Source organism: Pituophis catenifer, unplaced genomic scaffold (assembly GCF_029215685.1).
Source record: "Pituophis catenifer annectens isolate HBS135680 unplaced genomic scaffold, rPitCat1.0.hap2 SCAF_7, whole genome shotgun sequence".
NCBI classification, from domain to species: domain Eukaryota; kingdom Metazoa; phylum Chordata; class Lepidosauria; order Squamata; family Colubridae; genus Pituophis; species Pituophis catenifer.
Genome location: NW_027256887.1, coordinates 75,414,538 through 75,430,831, shown reverse-complemented (window position 1 = coordinate 75,430,831; position 16,294 = coordinate 75,414,538). Strand labels below are relative to the sequence as shown.

General features: G+C 40.1%; 1 protein-coding gene across 1 annotated transcript in view; it reads left to right on the top strand.

Moving 5' to 3' along the window:
• The window catches only part of LOC139319771 (sodium- and chloride-dependent betaine transporter-like), an 81,418-nt gene that overhangs the window by 58,680 nt on the left and 6,444 nt on the right, over positions 1–16,294 (top strand). Inside the window, exons 12-14 of the mRNA XM_070947792.1 lie at positions 1,665–1,767; positions 9,629–9,729; positions 14,492–14,662. Coding sequence (XP_070803893.1) covers positions 1,665–1,767; positions 9,629–9,729; positions 14,492–14,662 — 375 coding nt within the window. The remainder of the gene's footprint in view (positions 1–1,664; positions 1,768–9,628; positions 9,730–14,491; positions 14,663–16,294) is intronic.

Below are 16,294 nucleotides of genomic sequence, written 5' to 3'. Positions count from 1 at the left end.
TGGACTTCAGCTCCCAGAATTCCTGAGACAGCTTGGCTATCTCAGGAATTCTGGGAGTTGAAGTCTACAGGTTGTAAAAGGGCCACAGTTGCCCACACCTGGCATATGCCAATTGCACTTCTACCCAGAATGCTTTGTTTTCTTGTTGCTGGTCTCTCAGCTCAAATTCCAACTCAGGGCTATAGAAATGGAGACAATCAGAATGGTAACCACGAAGCTTTGCCATTTGTGTCCTCCAAATCTGGCTACAGTTTCCTAAATGTTAATTTGGGTGGGGGAAGGCAGGAATTTGAATCTTGTTCATCCATAACATTAATATATTGGTCATAGTGAAACAATATTTCCCAGGACAGTGCACTACAGTATGTTCAGGGCCTCTGAATGGATAGCGTACGGCAGCTATAATATCCACCTGTGATTTTTGGAAATCAAGACTGGATGTAGGATAAAAAGCCATTTATAAAATGCTTGAAGTTTATTACTGATTGGGAGAAGAGGAGTAGATGTCAGACAAGTGACAAGACTGCAAATTTATGAAAACATTCCTGGGGCAATAGGATCCCCCCCCCCCAAGGTTGATAGGTTCAGATTTTGGCATTAGCCTTTTGTTTTAAAGCTAAAGGAAGAGATTTTTTTTTTTTTGCTCATGCTTTGATTTCTATAGCACAGCATGAGAAACAATATGTACAGGTAGTCCTCAATGTACGACCATAATTGAGGCCAAAATTTCCATTGTTAAACAAGACAGCTAAGTGTTAAGTGAATTTTGCCCCATTTTACAACTTTTCTTGCCACAGCTGTTAAGTGAATCACTGCAGTTGTTAAGCTAGTAACACGGTTGTTAAGTGAATCTGGATTCCCACTTGATTTTGCTTGTCAGAGAGTTGCAAAAGAGGATTACATGGCCCCTGAAACACTGCAACCTCATTGCCAAGTGTCCGGATTTTGATCATTGTTAAGGATATTATTGAGTTACACCCAAAGTTGTGGCTTATAAAGCAGAGTACATTTGGAATTTTACGCACAGAAACGGTTTGAGAGTAATTGTGAATAACATACAGACAAACTGGGTTTGATAGTATTTTACTTTTAGGGAAAAGCAAAATCATAATCCTTTAACAATCCAAGTCTTAGCCATATAAAGTGCAATATAAGATCAATCCAGGGATATAAAATCTTCTTACTAGTTTGTAGAAAAATACAAGGAACAATCAGGAACAATATAAAAACAGTTCAATAAATATCAGAAAGCAGTAATCATGATCAAACAGTTGACCATAGAGAGATCAAAAAGAGTTACAGAGTAGCAGCAGATAAAAATGGTGTAGTGTTCCGGCTAACCATAATTTAGCTCTCCTTAAATACATTGGCTACAGAGCTCAGCCAATCAGGATGCAGAATGACTCAGCACAATTCTTAAAGCTACATAATACATTCACATAATACAAACATACAATGTTGGCTTATATATTTCCTGGCCAACCAATTAGGCAATACCCATTTCCTAACAATCATGTTGACCACGGAGATACTGCAATGGTTCTAAGTGTGAAAAATGTTTTTTTTTTCAGTGCTGCCATAACTTAAAGTGGTCGTCATTAAATTAAATGGTTTTAATGTTTGTTGCTTTGGGTTCTGACCCTTTTGCTTTGTGGTTCTTGCAGGGTGGGATGTACATCTTCCAGCTGTTTGATTATTATGCAGCCAGTGGCACGTGCCTTCTCTTTCTTGCCATCTTTGAAGTCATCTGCATTGCGTGGGTTTACGGTACGTAAGGCCTCCAATTACATGCAGGCAACGTTTGATGCACAGGGCTCCCTTTAAGAATGAAGACATGTTCGACACAGTAGAACAGCTCTCTAGATATGTCAAGGCTGCATTGCTCAATTGCATGCCTGGGGGATTCCGAGAATTGTAATCCAACATACCCACAAGGCAGCAGGTCCAAGCAGATGCTATTTCTTTCTCTTTTGGTCAGCTTTTTTGCATCTCACCTTTTATCTCTCATTTAGCTATGCCTATTCCAATTCTTTTAACTGGATGAACCTGCTGGTGCACTCATTTTTCAATTCATACATTAGGCCAGGGGTGTCAAACTCAAGGCCCTCAGGGCGGATCTGGCCTACGGGGTGCTTAGATCTGGCCCTCAGGGCTGTCTTGGAAACAGTGAAGGACCGGCCCACAGTGCCTCTGCTAGCAAAAACAGAGCTCAAGAGGGCCACATGGATTGCAGCCGAAAACGGAGTTCACGACAGCCGCATGCAGCCCTCCCGAGCTCCTTTTTCACTGGCAGAGGGTTGCAGGAGGCCATCGCAGCTGGAAATGGAGCTCCGGAGCCTGTTTTTGCTGGCAGAGCATTCGGGCCACCACAGGTGCCCCCAACACAAATGACGTTGAGCTGGCCATGCCCAGCCTGGCCCCCCAAGATCAAACACAACCCTGATGCAGCCCTCAATGAAATCGAGTTTGGCACCTCTGCATTAGACAAACACAACTCCTGTCTGCTTCTGCATAGTTTTTCATGACGCTTTAAACAATGGCAAGAGTTAAGGCAGACATTTGGACAAAACTGTTCCAAACCCTAAACTACTCACTCTCCCTTCCCCAAAAAAGAAAAGAAAAGAAAAAAATAAAATAAAAAAGAGGGGGGAGTCAGATTTTTGACCCCGTCTACTCAAGAGTCGCAGCATGGAGTCTGATGGGCTACATATTGTTGTTGTTGTTGTTGTTGTTGTTGTTATTACTATTACTATTATTGTTATTATTTTATTTATTTATATCCCACCACCTTTATTATTTTTACAAATAGCTAAAGGTGAACATACATACTACCCCTTCCTTCTCCTTTTTTCCCAAAGAAACAACTTGCGAGCTAGATTGAGCTGAGAGAGAGTAACTGGCCCAAAAATTACCCAGCCAGCTTTCATGCTTAAGGTGGTACTAGAATTCACAGTCTCCCAGTTCCTAACTTGGTGTCTTAACCACTAGATTAAACTGGGTATATGAAGTTCAAGGGTTCATATTTTGATCTGAATTGAGTACTGCAGGTTTTCCCCCTCTCTTTTAAATACAGCCACCACAACCTGGCTTATCATATAATTACATAATACCAAGGAAAACAATGCAAAAAATGAATATTGAAAGTATTGAGCCTTAGAAATATCTCCTTTTACAGCAGGAAAAACAAAAGACAAGTAGCACACATGTTTTCCCCACTTATTGCTGGCTCAAGCTGCCAAGATTTCTGGTCCTGATGATTCTGCATTTCTAAAGCATTAGAGGGAACTGATGTTGAAGCTCAGTTGCTAAGGAAGAAAGCAAGAGGAATTACTGAATCCAGCTGAGGGTTTCCCTTTAGCATTTGGTAGCTATTGTGGGAATCAAATGCTGAACCTGACAGGGCTTTGATTTGATCCAGCGCACTTCTTATGTAACATTTTTAAGCATCTTAAATAGATGCTATCTGCAGGCTCTTAAATGCTTCATAATACTTAGAACTAGGATGAAAACCTCATTTCCTATTTTTATTTATTTTTTTCTAGCTGAATAGGCTGCACTTATTTTGTTGTGCTGCTAGATTTGAATTTGAAGGGTTTCTTTTTCCGCTAGCGAGATGATGACAGTACTATTCAAGGTCAGAACAGGCTCATTATTTAGTTACTTTCTGTAGGACATTTTTGTAATTGGTCTAAAATGTCCCTCCGCTATAACCTATTTTTTTTTTTGAAATTTTTTTTAATTTTTTTTAAAAAAACATAGACATAAAATACATCTTTTAAGAACAAAATCCTTGATCTGGTTATGAATAGGTACATTCGCTTAAAATTCTTTAACAATTCTTTCCCGAATTTCCTCCATTGCATCTTTTAACGTAAAAATCAAAACACAAATTTTTAACAAATATTCTAACATCTTAATCTAAATATTTACCTTATTATTTTATCACCACAAATCTTAATTTTCAAATAAACACAACTCTATTTTTATTTCCATTTATAAATCAACTTTCTATCTATACTCCTTCATCCCTGGACCCATTTCATCAAATCTTTAAGTCTTAAGCTCTGTTAATTTACATATAATTTCCTTAAATTTATCATCAATTACCCTTTTAATTTTACACAGAATCATTTCATATTCATCTCACTTCATTTTAATAATCTTCCAACATTTTCTTCTTCACCCCATATCTATTGTTTTATCTATTATTTTGGCTGATTCGCAGCATATTTTATTTTAGCTGTTTTCCAGCATATTCTCCTACCTCCAGCTATTGTTTGGCTGATTCCCAGCATATTTTATTTTGGCTGCTTTTCAGCATATACTCCTCCAACTATTGTTTAGCTAATTTTCAACATATTCTTCCTGGGTGATTCCCTGCATATTTCTAAATGTTAACCGTTTCCAAACTACATCAATCTTAATTTACTAGTTCGTCTGTAAATCTTATTTTACCATCCAACAATACATTAAACATTCATATTTAATCATATTTACCATTCTCTATTTTATTTACAATTTAACATTGAGACTTATTGCATCAAACATATTATATATATTCTCCACATATTCTCCTACGAACAAATACATTTTCTTAGGTTTCTCTTATATTCATGTATGTTCTTATTCTTCTATAAAAATACCATCTTTATCCACCTTTACATTAATTTTCTATTTAAATTACCTTATTTTATTACCCATCCTTATTATTCTATAAACACCTCCTGTTTAAATTCAAAGCTCATTTAAATATAACATTTTTATTTTCAATCAAATTATTTTATATTCTTATTTCAAAACCAAGTATATTTTATTTCTTTATTTCCTTATCTGTCCATAGATATTCCATTTCAAATTCAGTGTTGGCAAATTTAAAATTCTATGTGTCATTTTAATTCTTTAGTTGCTTCTATTCCATGCAAAAACCATCAGCTTTCCTTCTTTTGTTCCTGTGCCAATGCTTCAATTTTAATAGTTCCGCTATATTTCTTCTTTCTTTCCACCAATAAAATCACCCATAGACAGAATAAGAATCTCCAAAACCAAAAACCCTTGGTTATTTTCAAAGTAATCCAGAATAAATGATAAATCACATTGTTTCTTTTTCAAACAGAAGGTGACTTTCTGCAATCATCACTTTCCCTTAGTCACAGCAGTCTCCATTTTGTTACAATTATGTAGCCATCCATTTGTCTCTTCCCTTTAAATTTTAAAGGTGTTGTCCCTTTTTTTCCCCTTCTCCAAAGATCGTCATTTCCAATTTAAAAAAAAAATTCCCCCCATTTTTCTAGCATGTCAATTATTCCAAATTGGTCTGTATTTAAAATTCCTTAATGGGTCTTTACCTCCTGTAATTGCTTTAGTAACTCTTCTTGCCCCGCAAATCCACAGCTGCTGTTTAAGGCTAGAAGTCTTACTTATAAAAATCCATGCTTTAACGTTGTTTCTTGCCTGGGTTGGTGTCACTCACCCGGCTTCAAAGCAGATTGTTCTTTTCTTCTTTCTTCCTGCACAATTCTTTTTCGGTTTGTCACAGCTTCGTGGCAGCCGCCATTGCTGCCGCCCCCCGCCGCTGACTCACAGAGGGTTCCCTTCAACCTCTGAGGAATTTGCCTGTTACTCTTGGTCGTCCGTGGCACCCCTCTTCTCCCCCCGCCCCTACAAGACGGATTCGGTCTGAAGACCCATTGACGGCGGTTCAGCAGCCGGGGTTTTTGCAGGGCTCATCAGAGCTCGCTATTTCCCCGGCTGTCTCGCTGTGACGCCAAACCGGAAATACCGCTATAACCTAATTTTAAAGGATCCGAATAATCCACTTCCTACAGCCTGTTCAGTCCCAGTTAGCCACTAATACAATCCATTTTTACCTGTGTCTCTGGTAACATAAAATCATGCTACCCATTGTCATTTAAGGCACCAGGCAAGCAAGCAAGAAATCCTAAATTCAAACCCCACCTTAGCCATGAAATCCAGCTGGATGACCTTGGGCCAGTTACTTTCTCTCAGCCCAACCTACCTCACAGGATTGTTGTTTTGGGGAAAATAGAAGGAAAAAAGTGTGTTGGATATGTCTCCCTACTATATGTAAAGTTATTGTAAAAATTTGTAAAAATAATAAAAGCGGGATACCAATAATCAAATGAAAAAAAAAAAACTTTCCCATTAGCAAAGGGACTGGCCTGTCTTAGTCAATCATTGTTTGAGAGTTGTGTTCTGGGTTGTTAAATTAGTTTTGTAACTGAGGAAATTTTTTCAGCTTTTCTCACTCCTTCTTTTACTTAGAGGAAGAGGAGGAGGGGGCCAGAGACCCCAATCAATGGGTCAATTGATTGGGTTTAGATTTTCCTACAACATAACCAAAGGGGAAGATCTAGTTCAACCCTATGCATGACTGGGTAAAAGAACATTCTCCTCATTTACCCTGAATAACTATTGCTGTTTTAGATTATTGCAAGGCAAAACATTCATCCCTATTTTTGTATCAAAATAGTGCATCTGGAAATGATCAAGAATTCCCTGATTTCTTTATCTTTCACTCCTTCAGTTCTCCCTCATCCTCCCCCAGTTTTGGTATGAAAAACTCATGGCCAGGGTGTCTGATTTGGCAGGCCGGATCCTCTTTGTTTACACCATGAAGCGTAATAGCAAATGTTGCGAATAAAGACACATGTTTCTACGCTTGTCTGTTGTCAGCCTCGAAAATAACGCCCACAGCTTGGCAGGATTCCCCCCCACCCCCGCCTGTCAAGCAGATGGTTGTTGCTAAAAAGTGAGGATTTACTGCATTCTGATTTATTCCTTTGAAAGAACTTCTAGTTTCCAGCCAGCTTGTTGTTGCTGCTGTTGTTGCAACTGCCAAAGGAGACAGCCTGCGAGGACTGCAAAAAAGTAGAAGGAATCCTGCTTTTTACAAAACCTAACACACTTTTGGGAATTGTCATAAATTAGAAGCCAGGATCTAAAACCGCATCTCTTTGCTATTGCTTATTATTGGGAATGGAAATTAAGGAAGGAAACCAGTAGTAGGAATGTCGGTATAGTTTATACTGTGGCTACCTCCAGTTTTGCACATTCATTTTACTGTTAGCGCAGGGACGATTGTATAACTTCCAGGATGGTCCTACAGCCTTGGAAATCAGTTGCTTAGCAACCAGGGAATATTCATTCTCAATGGTAGCATTGTTTTGGAAGCTAAGCAAGCGTCCTCATGTTGCCTTAACAACTGGGCACAACTCATTCCCTTCTGGCACTTACCAGCGATGTGAAGGCTCATGCTATCTTCTTTTGCTGTTTAGGTTACAGAAGAGCAAAAGAACAGATTTCTCTCTCTCTCTCTCTCTCTCTCTCTCTCTCTCTCTCTCTCCCTCCCTCCCTCCCTCCCTCCCTCTCTCTCTCTCTCTCTCTCTCTCTCTCTCTGCTGCCAAGATCAGGGGTAGATCAGATCCATTGAGATTATTGTAGAAAATTTAGAGAGCACAGGCGATAGTGATGGATGTGGGAAGCTGCAGTGCAGGAGCCTCTGGAGTAGTGTTTTTCAACCTTAGCAACTTTATGATGCCTGGACTTCAATTCCCAGAATTCCCCAGCCAGCGTTGCTGGCTGGGGATTCTGGGAGTTGAAATCCATACATCTTAAAAGTTATTAAAAATTGAGAAACACAGTTCTGGAGAGTCACAACTATCAAATCTCAACGAAGTGAACTTCTTTGCAGAATGGCGGGAAGAGAGCGCTGCCTTTGTGTTATATAAAGAAACGTCAAAGGCTGCTCTGACATGGCCAGAAATAATTCAGAACCGAAAGGCAAATCAGATAGCATGATGAATAAGCTAGAGGGGAACTGGTCCCCCAAAAAACAGTTAAGATTATAGTAATACATCAGCGGTTTTTAATACATTGTCTGTCAAGCGCCAGGGAAATTAGGAGAGCGAGGCAGTTCGAATGGGTAGATAGATTTATTGTAAGATTAAGATGTCTACATGAATCTGGAACTACTAGTGGTCAAAGCAGTTTGGAAGTAAATAAGGAATTCATGGAGGGCTGGACTAAGATCTCTTGTGGGCATAAAGGAACTCATGACTGATGACATATTTGACCCCTCCCTCGGGCTCAGCCTCCCTCAGCCTCATCTCCTACATCACCATTGTTAATTGATGAGGTGCTTGGAATTTGCCTCACATGTAACCTGGTTTTGTGTAACTGACCTATCTTTCTAGTCGCTCCTCCCACTTCAATTTCAATCCTACATCACTTTAGCTACTGTAGCAGTGGTGGGTTGCTACCAGTTTGCCCTGGATTGGGCGAAGCGGTAGCAGCGGCTGTGGGAGGCTCCGCCCACCCGCCCAGATGCTTCTGGGCATGCGCAGAAGCATAGCACATGCGCAAGTGCACATGCACCTATGAGCAAACCGGTAGCGACGGGATTTGCAACCCACTACTGTACTGTAGCATCTCGCAAGCTTCAGTTTATGACAATTTATTGCCTTTTAATACAATGTGTTACTCAGAGAAGATCCTACCAGGGGTTTTTTTGCCATCGTAAACTACACAACTGTCCTCCTATGGTATGTTGTTTAGAAAGGCTCAGATGGAACAAGAAGGCCTCTTAAGCTCTTTTCTTCCCTGAATTATGCAATTGCCTCCATTGGTAGCATTTGTCAGAGGATGCAGTGGCCACCATTTTGTTGCTAAATCAGGCTCTTCCATATATACCTCTTGACAAATACAAATTAGAAATGTCCACTAGTGCAATGGATTGCCTGCCTTTATGCTAAAGGATTATAAGAGTTAAAGTCCAATTTATCTGGGACTCAGTAATAAAGGCTTTTTATGGCCATATGTCTCCTTGAATTTAGTAGGCATTTACTACTAAGTTGATTCCATTGTTATTAGTCTAATGTTTCAATAAAAACTGTAATGTTCACCTTTCATTTCAGTTTTAAAAATATGCATTTTAGTATGTCTGTCATCTTGAAAGGATTAGTTCTAGAAGTCTTCATACAGATGTTGAGGTAAATAAATATGAAAGGTTTCTACAGATTTGCTATAAATTCATCAGTACTGACTTTTTTCTGTTATCATTTGACTATATCTAACAATTTGGATAAAATCCCTTTTATTTGCTTTTTCATACATGATCAATATTAATAATGATAGTATATTGTACAGAGGTCTGAGAAGCCTGGTTTAAAACTCTAATCACTCATGAAGGTGACAAAATTGCCTCTTTATCCCTTGGACCAGCCTTTCTCAGCCTGCTGATATGTTAGACTACAGTTCCCATCATTCAGACGACCTCACATTTGCCTAATATCTAATAATACAAGTGTCTCTTCTACTGCCCATGATGGCTAAAGATTAGAGCAGCCATAATCCAATTTACCACGAAGATAACACTTTCTAAAAGAATGGTAAGAATTCTAATCCAGAATCGTGAGAAATATTGAACGATTGGAGGGTTAGAGAAAATTGGTTTAAGCTAGCAGATCCCTATGGAGAGTTTTAGATGGCTTTGATCTCCTAGGAAAGATATACAATTGAATTCCAGGCCAGAGGGTTGGCTTTTTTCTTTATCTGACTGGTTTTTGACAGCATGAGGTTTATATAAAGTTTTCTTTTTGTAATGGTCAAGGAGCTGATCGTTTTTATGACAATATTGAAGATATGATTGGCCACAAACCCTGGCCCCTGATTAAATACTGCTGGCTCTACCTCACACCTGGTCTTTGTCTGGTAAGTACATTGACTGTGTCTTTTACACATATATGGCAAGGGTGGTGATGGTGTAGGGAAAAAAATCCTTCTTTAATGTCCCTTGCCTGACAATACAGAAATGTTACTATTAATTGTTGTATAATTCTTTCTATTAGCATTGTTTGCTGTAGTAGTCCTTGTTAGCTATTTTTAATTTAGTTTAAATATTTTTACACGTCATGAGCTACTCAAGTGGCTTACAATGAGATGCCAAAGGTAGGAATCTACAGAAAGAGAGAGATAGAGATCCAGCTATACCTTGCAAATACATCAAAGGGGTCCTTGGTGCTCTCTGAATTTAGTGGTTTTCTTGCAGGCATTTCATTACCAAACTAGGTAACATCATCAGTTTGGTAATGAAACACCTGCAAGAAAATCACCAAGCTTAGACAGCACCAAGGAGCCCACAGTTAAACCTGAGCTACAGTTATACTCTTCTATTGGTACTTACATCAATAGATGGCATAACACAAAATGAAAGTGATTTACAGGTAGATAAAATGTCATCAAGACATGGTCCTATTTAAATAAGAAGACTGTAGTTAGGGGAGTTCCAGAAAACATGAAGTGCAATGCAATGCATGGCTTTGTGCTTCCAGGAGCAATGTGAGATCACAGCTGGATCACTCCTGGAAGCACGAAGCCGAGAACACCAGCCTGAAGATAACGGATGAGACTTCGTCGAAACGTCGCCAAGACACTTCCAATTTTACGTGGGAGAAGACCCGAATAACCAAAGACCTACATACAAACACCCGCGAAAACCTGAGGAAATATATATATATATATATATTATATATTCTATAATATCATGACCTGGGAACCATTAATAATGACAGGGTGTTTAGAATGCTCTCTTTCTGATTATCTGAATGAATTACAGGTTCAACTTTGAGGAAATGACCCTTCAAGCTTCCAGGAAGTAAGTCACGTAGGAGAAGCAAGGGTACATAGATGGACCCAAGATCAGGTTCTGTATGTCTCCAAAGAAAGAACAAACAGAAAAGTGGAGAAAATTCTTACAGGCAATTAAAAACTGCCTTCTGACTGTTGATTGCCAGTTCAACACCCTAAACCAGGGGTCTCCAACTTTGGCAACTTGAAGACTTGTGGACTTCAACTCCCAGAATTCCTCAGCCAGCTTTGCTTTGCTGGCTGAGGAATTCTGGGAGTTGAAGCCCACAAGTCTTCAAGTTGCCAAGGTTGGAGACCCCTGACCTAAACCATTGCCCAGGCATAAACTCAATATCTCTGTTAAACTGTTGTTATTAAATAGGTTGAATATTTTAGCAGTCTTTTTTAGTGCATAAAGTCCCTTCTTGGCAGGCTTCCAGTTTCAACACTGGAAACTTATAACCTCATATCCCATCTAAAAAAATGGAAAAGCAGTTGAGGAGATCTGATTCTTGCAGAACTTAGAAAAGCTAATGCAGAATGGCAGTCCTCTGTGTCGGCTTCCCTCTTCACACATATTGAGTGCTGTTTCCAGATGCCTAAACATCGGTATTATTGCCGATAATAGCGATTATGCCGATAATTATTGCCGATAATACCACTTATGCCGATAATGATTGTTACAATCATTAAGAAAGGCAATAAGTCTAATCCTGCTAAATTCCATCTGATCAACCTCTGAAATGTTTTAATAAACCAGGTGCCAAATGTCCATGTGAGAAATTTAGTGATTGTTTAGAAAAAGAGCAAGTTTCGACTGACTAAGAAATACGTTTCAAGAGAGAACAAGCAACTATTGAATACTTATTTTTGTAAACCATCCAACAGAAAAATATTACTCTTCATCTTGAGGCTTCCTTGTTGCTCCCTTTATAGATTTGAAAATTTGATCTCTAGGGGAGGATTGTGGTAGAAATTATTAAAGACATCTATGGATTTCTGTCTTACTAGATTAATTATGATGTGCTACAAGATATTTATAGGTCGATTGTACAGTAACCAGAGTTGTTTCAGTCCCAATTCTCATTATAAGAGGAAGCGCCGCGATGGCGCAGAGGTTAGAGTGCAGTACTGCAGGCTATTTCTGCTGACTGCCAGCTGCCTGCAATTTGGCAGTTCAAATCTCACCAGGCATTGACTCAGCCTTCCAGCCTTCTGAGGTCAGTAAAATGAAGACCCAGTTTGTTGGGGGCAATATCAGTGGTGGGATCCTATTGGTTTAACAACTGGTTTGCTGAGTGCGCGTGTCAGATGCGCGCTGTGAAAACGTGCGCAGTTTGCTGAAAACTGAACTTCCGCATTGCTGAGAGCAAGGAAAACAGCTCAGAAGCGGCAATCCACTCTGCTGCCCCGATCAGCTGGGCTTCAGAAGCAGAAATAAAGGTGAGTATAACGCAGGGGCGGGCAGGTGAGCCCATTTCAAAGAAAGAGAGAACCAGTTCGCTCACGGCTGAAAGTCTGAGCTAACGGTTCGCCCAAACCGGTCCAAACCGGTAGAATCCCACCACTGGGCAATATGCTGACTTGTAAACCGCTTAGAGAGTGCTGGAAAGCACTGTAAAGTGGTATATAAGTCTAAGTGCTATTACTAATTAAACAAGGTTGTATTCTGCTCCGCTTTTTAGTTAATCTTTATTTAATCCACTCCTTAACTCAGATCCTAAACAAAACTGAATTTCACCCGTTAGTGCAGGGCTGTCAAACTCCTGGCCGGATGCATCACGTGCCGGCCATGCCCACGCCCAGTTTAGCAAAAGGGGGGAAAAGTCCTAATATGTCACGTGATGCTGCCGTGACGACTTGAGTTTGACACGTCTGCCTTAGCGCTAGCAAAAGTGTTTTTGTATACAGAGATGATGTGATCAACTTCTTGAAGACCTTGAAGTTGATATTCATCAGAGTTTACAAGCTTCAGATGCTTATTGTGGGGAACCAAAAATTAGGAATTAATTGTAGTAAATTAAAAGTGATTGTATCCACAAAGCAATGAATTAAGGTCATCCATGAATGGAAAGCTACTGGCAATTTGATTGAGGAAATTAAGATCTTTAAACATCATAACATGTAATGGCTCAGGAATTGTGTTTCAATCTTCTAATACCTGGAGGAAAGGTATGAAAAAATATATTTCATCTCATGCAGGAAAAAAAAAATCTGATGTAATAATTAGATTTGCCAGCCAGCAGGGAAATAATTATGTTTCCACTGCAATCTCACTTTATACTGTAGAGCAAAAATGCTGAGCTAATACTTGATGGCATGGAAATTATGCCTATAAAGACATCAAAAAGTTGGAGGTAATTCAATCCAGGTGCTTAAGAGCGGTACGCCATGTCCCTCATTGCATTTCAAAACACCAGCTTGAAGCTGGACCAAGGTTATGTATCAAAATAGCCCTGCACCAGGATTTTCCAGTTGATATATTTTCTAAAATTAATTTGGGGGAAAAAAGCTGCCTATTGCATGGAGTTATTCCTTGTCAACAAGTATGATTCCTCACGGACATATACCATCGCTTCAAATTTGACCTCTTGTGGATTCTTAGGTCAGTCTGAGAGAGCCTTACAAGTGATCTAGATTTACAGAAGGAACACAGGAGCAGAATTTTTTACTACTTCAACACTGACCTTTGTAACCTTTATCTGTTCTTAAGTATTTATACAAAATTCTCCCTCTCCTTCACAATACAGCCTTCATTCTTGCCAGGCTTAATGACAGGCCATCAGGGGTTTTGAAGGGAAAATACAGCAACCTTCCCTTTCTCAATCAAATCCATCCCTGTATCAGTAGTGGGTTTCACTTACCTTCGCTACTGGTTTGGAACTGTGAGCGCTTGCGCGCAGTGTTTCTGTGCATACACAGAACCTTCTGCGCATGTGCAGAACATCCGTGATGACGTCCGGGCAGATGGGCTGAGCCTCCCGCCACTGCCGCTATAGGTTCACCCGAACCAGGGTGAACCGGTACAAACCCACCACTGCCCTGTATGGAAAGTGTTGTGGAGTCAAAATAAATATGTTCTGCTGAGCTGCCCAAGAAATCATACATGACACTCTGGATTAATATAACCATTCCAGCTGTAAAGACTCCTTGACTTACAGCCATTCACTTAGTGACCATTTACAACAGCACTGAAAAAAGTATGGCCATCTTTCACTCTTGCAACCATTGTAGCATCCCCATGGTCATGTGATCAAAATTCAGATGCTTGGCAACTGGCTAATGACCGTAGCTGTGTCCCAAGGTCATCTGACAGGCAAAGTCAATGAAGTGGGTGGGTGGGTGGGACTTGGTGCTCTCTCAGCTTGCTTATTTTCTTACAGATGTTTCATTACCCAAACCACGTAACATCATCAGTGCTAGTCAATGAGGAAGCCAGATTCACTGAATTTATCAACTATGGTGATTCACTTAATCATTGGCAAGAAAGGTTGTAAAAGGAGGCAAAACTCGCTTAGCAAATGTCTCACCTAACAACAGAAATGTTGGGCTCAATTGTGGTCATAAGTCAAGGACTTCCCATACTCGGGGACGAAAAGCAAAAATAAAAATAAAAATGGAAAGCTAAAGCCCAAGTCTGAGCTAAAGCCAGCAGTCAGTTAGTAGATCCTAATAAACATCTCAATTTTTGCCGATGTGATTGGAGTTCACTATAGGCTCTGTTTGCTCAGGGCTGAAAAAGGTCACCTTGATTAAATGCACTTTTTCTTCTCCTTAATTATCTCTTACAGATGCTTCTAATTTACTACTGCATAGCTGTCATGCTGTCTGTTCTTGTCATCCTCAGGCTACCTTCCTGTTTTCACTCATTAGATACCAACCCCTCAAATACAACAATGTTTATGAGTATCCTCCATGGGGGATTGCAGTGGGTTGGGTGTTGGCCTTGTCGTCTATGATCTGCATACCGTCCTACATTATATTCAGCTTCCTGAAAACAAAAGGATCTGTCAAAGAGGTAATAAGAACAGAACTTCTCTGAAGTCACAGAACCTTCGTTTGGTTATTTTACATGATCATTCATAAGAGATAGAACTGACAGGTTCTTTCAATGTGTATTACTGAAAAAGATATATTCTGTATCCTAGGATAATTGTTTTTCCATGATAACATAAGCCCTAAAGTCAGTGATGGGTTTCAACAATTTTTACTACTGGTTCTGTGGGTGTGGCTTGGTGGGCGTGGCTTGGTGGGTGTGGCAGGGGAAGGATACTGTAAAATCTCCATTCCCTCCCCAATCCAGGGGAAGGTTACTGCAAAATCCCCATTTCCTCCCAATCAGCTGGGACTTGGGAGGCAGAGAATAGATGGGGGTGGGGCCAGTCAGAATTTTTACTACCGGTTCTCTGAACGACTCAAAATTTCCGCTACCGGTTCTCCAGAACTGGTCAGAACCTGCTGAAATCCACCTCTGCCTAAAGTAAATCCACACCATGGAAGCTGGGTTGGTGCCTCTTTATAATGGAAGAAAGCCTTCTGATACATGAAACAACTCCCATGTAACACCGCTCCTGCGTGAGCTGCACTGGCTCCCGGTGGTCTTCCGGGTGCGCTTCAAGGTGTTGGTTATCACCTTTAAAGCGCTCCATGGCATAGGGCCTAGCTATCTTCGAGACCGCCTGCTGCTACCGACGACCTCCCAGTGACCCGTGCGCTCCCACAGAGAGGGCCTCCTCAAGGTGCCATCAGCCAAACAATGTAGGCTGGTGACCCCCAGGGGGAGAGCCTTTTCTGTGGGGGCACCTACCCTCTGGAATCAGCTGCCCCCAGAGATAAGGAGAATCCAAGACCTCAGTGCCTTCCGCCATGCCCTTAAAACCCACTTTTTCCAGCAAGCCGGGCTGGCTTAGGAAGAAATTTTTTAAAATTTTTAAATGTTTAATTGGTTTGTGGTTTTTTAAATTTTGGGCCAAATTTATGTAGATTTTAATTGTTTTTAATATTTGTATTTCATGTTTTTAATTCTGGCTGTGCACCGCCCTGAGTCCTCAGGGAGAAGGGCGGTATATACATTGAAAATAAATAAATAAAATAAAAACTAACTAACAAAAGCAAATTTGTTAGTACAAACTGAGGACCCAGTTTGTTGGGGCAATAAGCTGACTTTGTATAAATATACAAAAGTATGAAGGCTATTGCTTAACGCATTGTAAGCCACCCTGAGTCTCAGGAGAAGGGCGGCATATAAATCAAATTTTTTTAAAAAAAATTTTGGTTACTAATTGTAGAAGACTAAACCCTTAGTGCAGGTGTGTCAAACTCGTGGCCCGCGGCCCAGATGCATCATGCACTGGCCACACCCATACCCAGTTTAGCAAAGAGGAAAAAAGTTTGCGATACATCATGTGACACCGCCGTGACGATGCAAGTTTGACACCCCTGCCGAAGTGCTTCGAAGACTTCTTCAGAAAGGCTGTTTGTGTATTTTAAACATATCTAGTTTGTCTGCCTCTTGTTCTGAATCCTTACTGCTATTATACTGATCAAATCAAGTGGAAAATATGTGCAAATAATGAAAGACAGAATGGAGAAATAATCCCCAAATCCTTAAGAAATGTTTTACACCCCAATCCTTTTTCAAACTGACAAA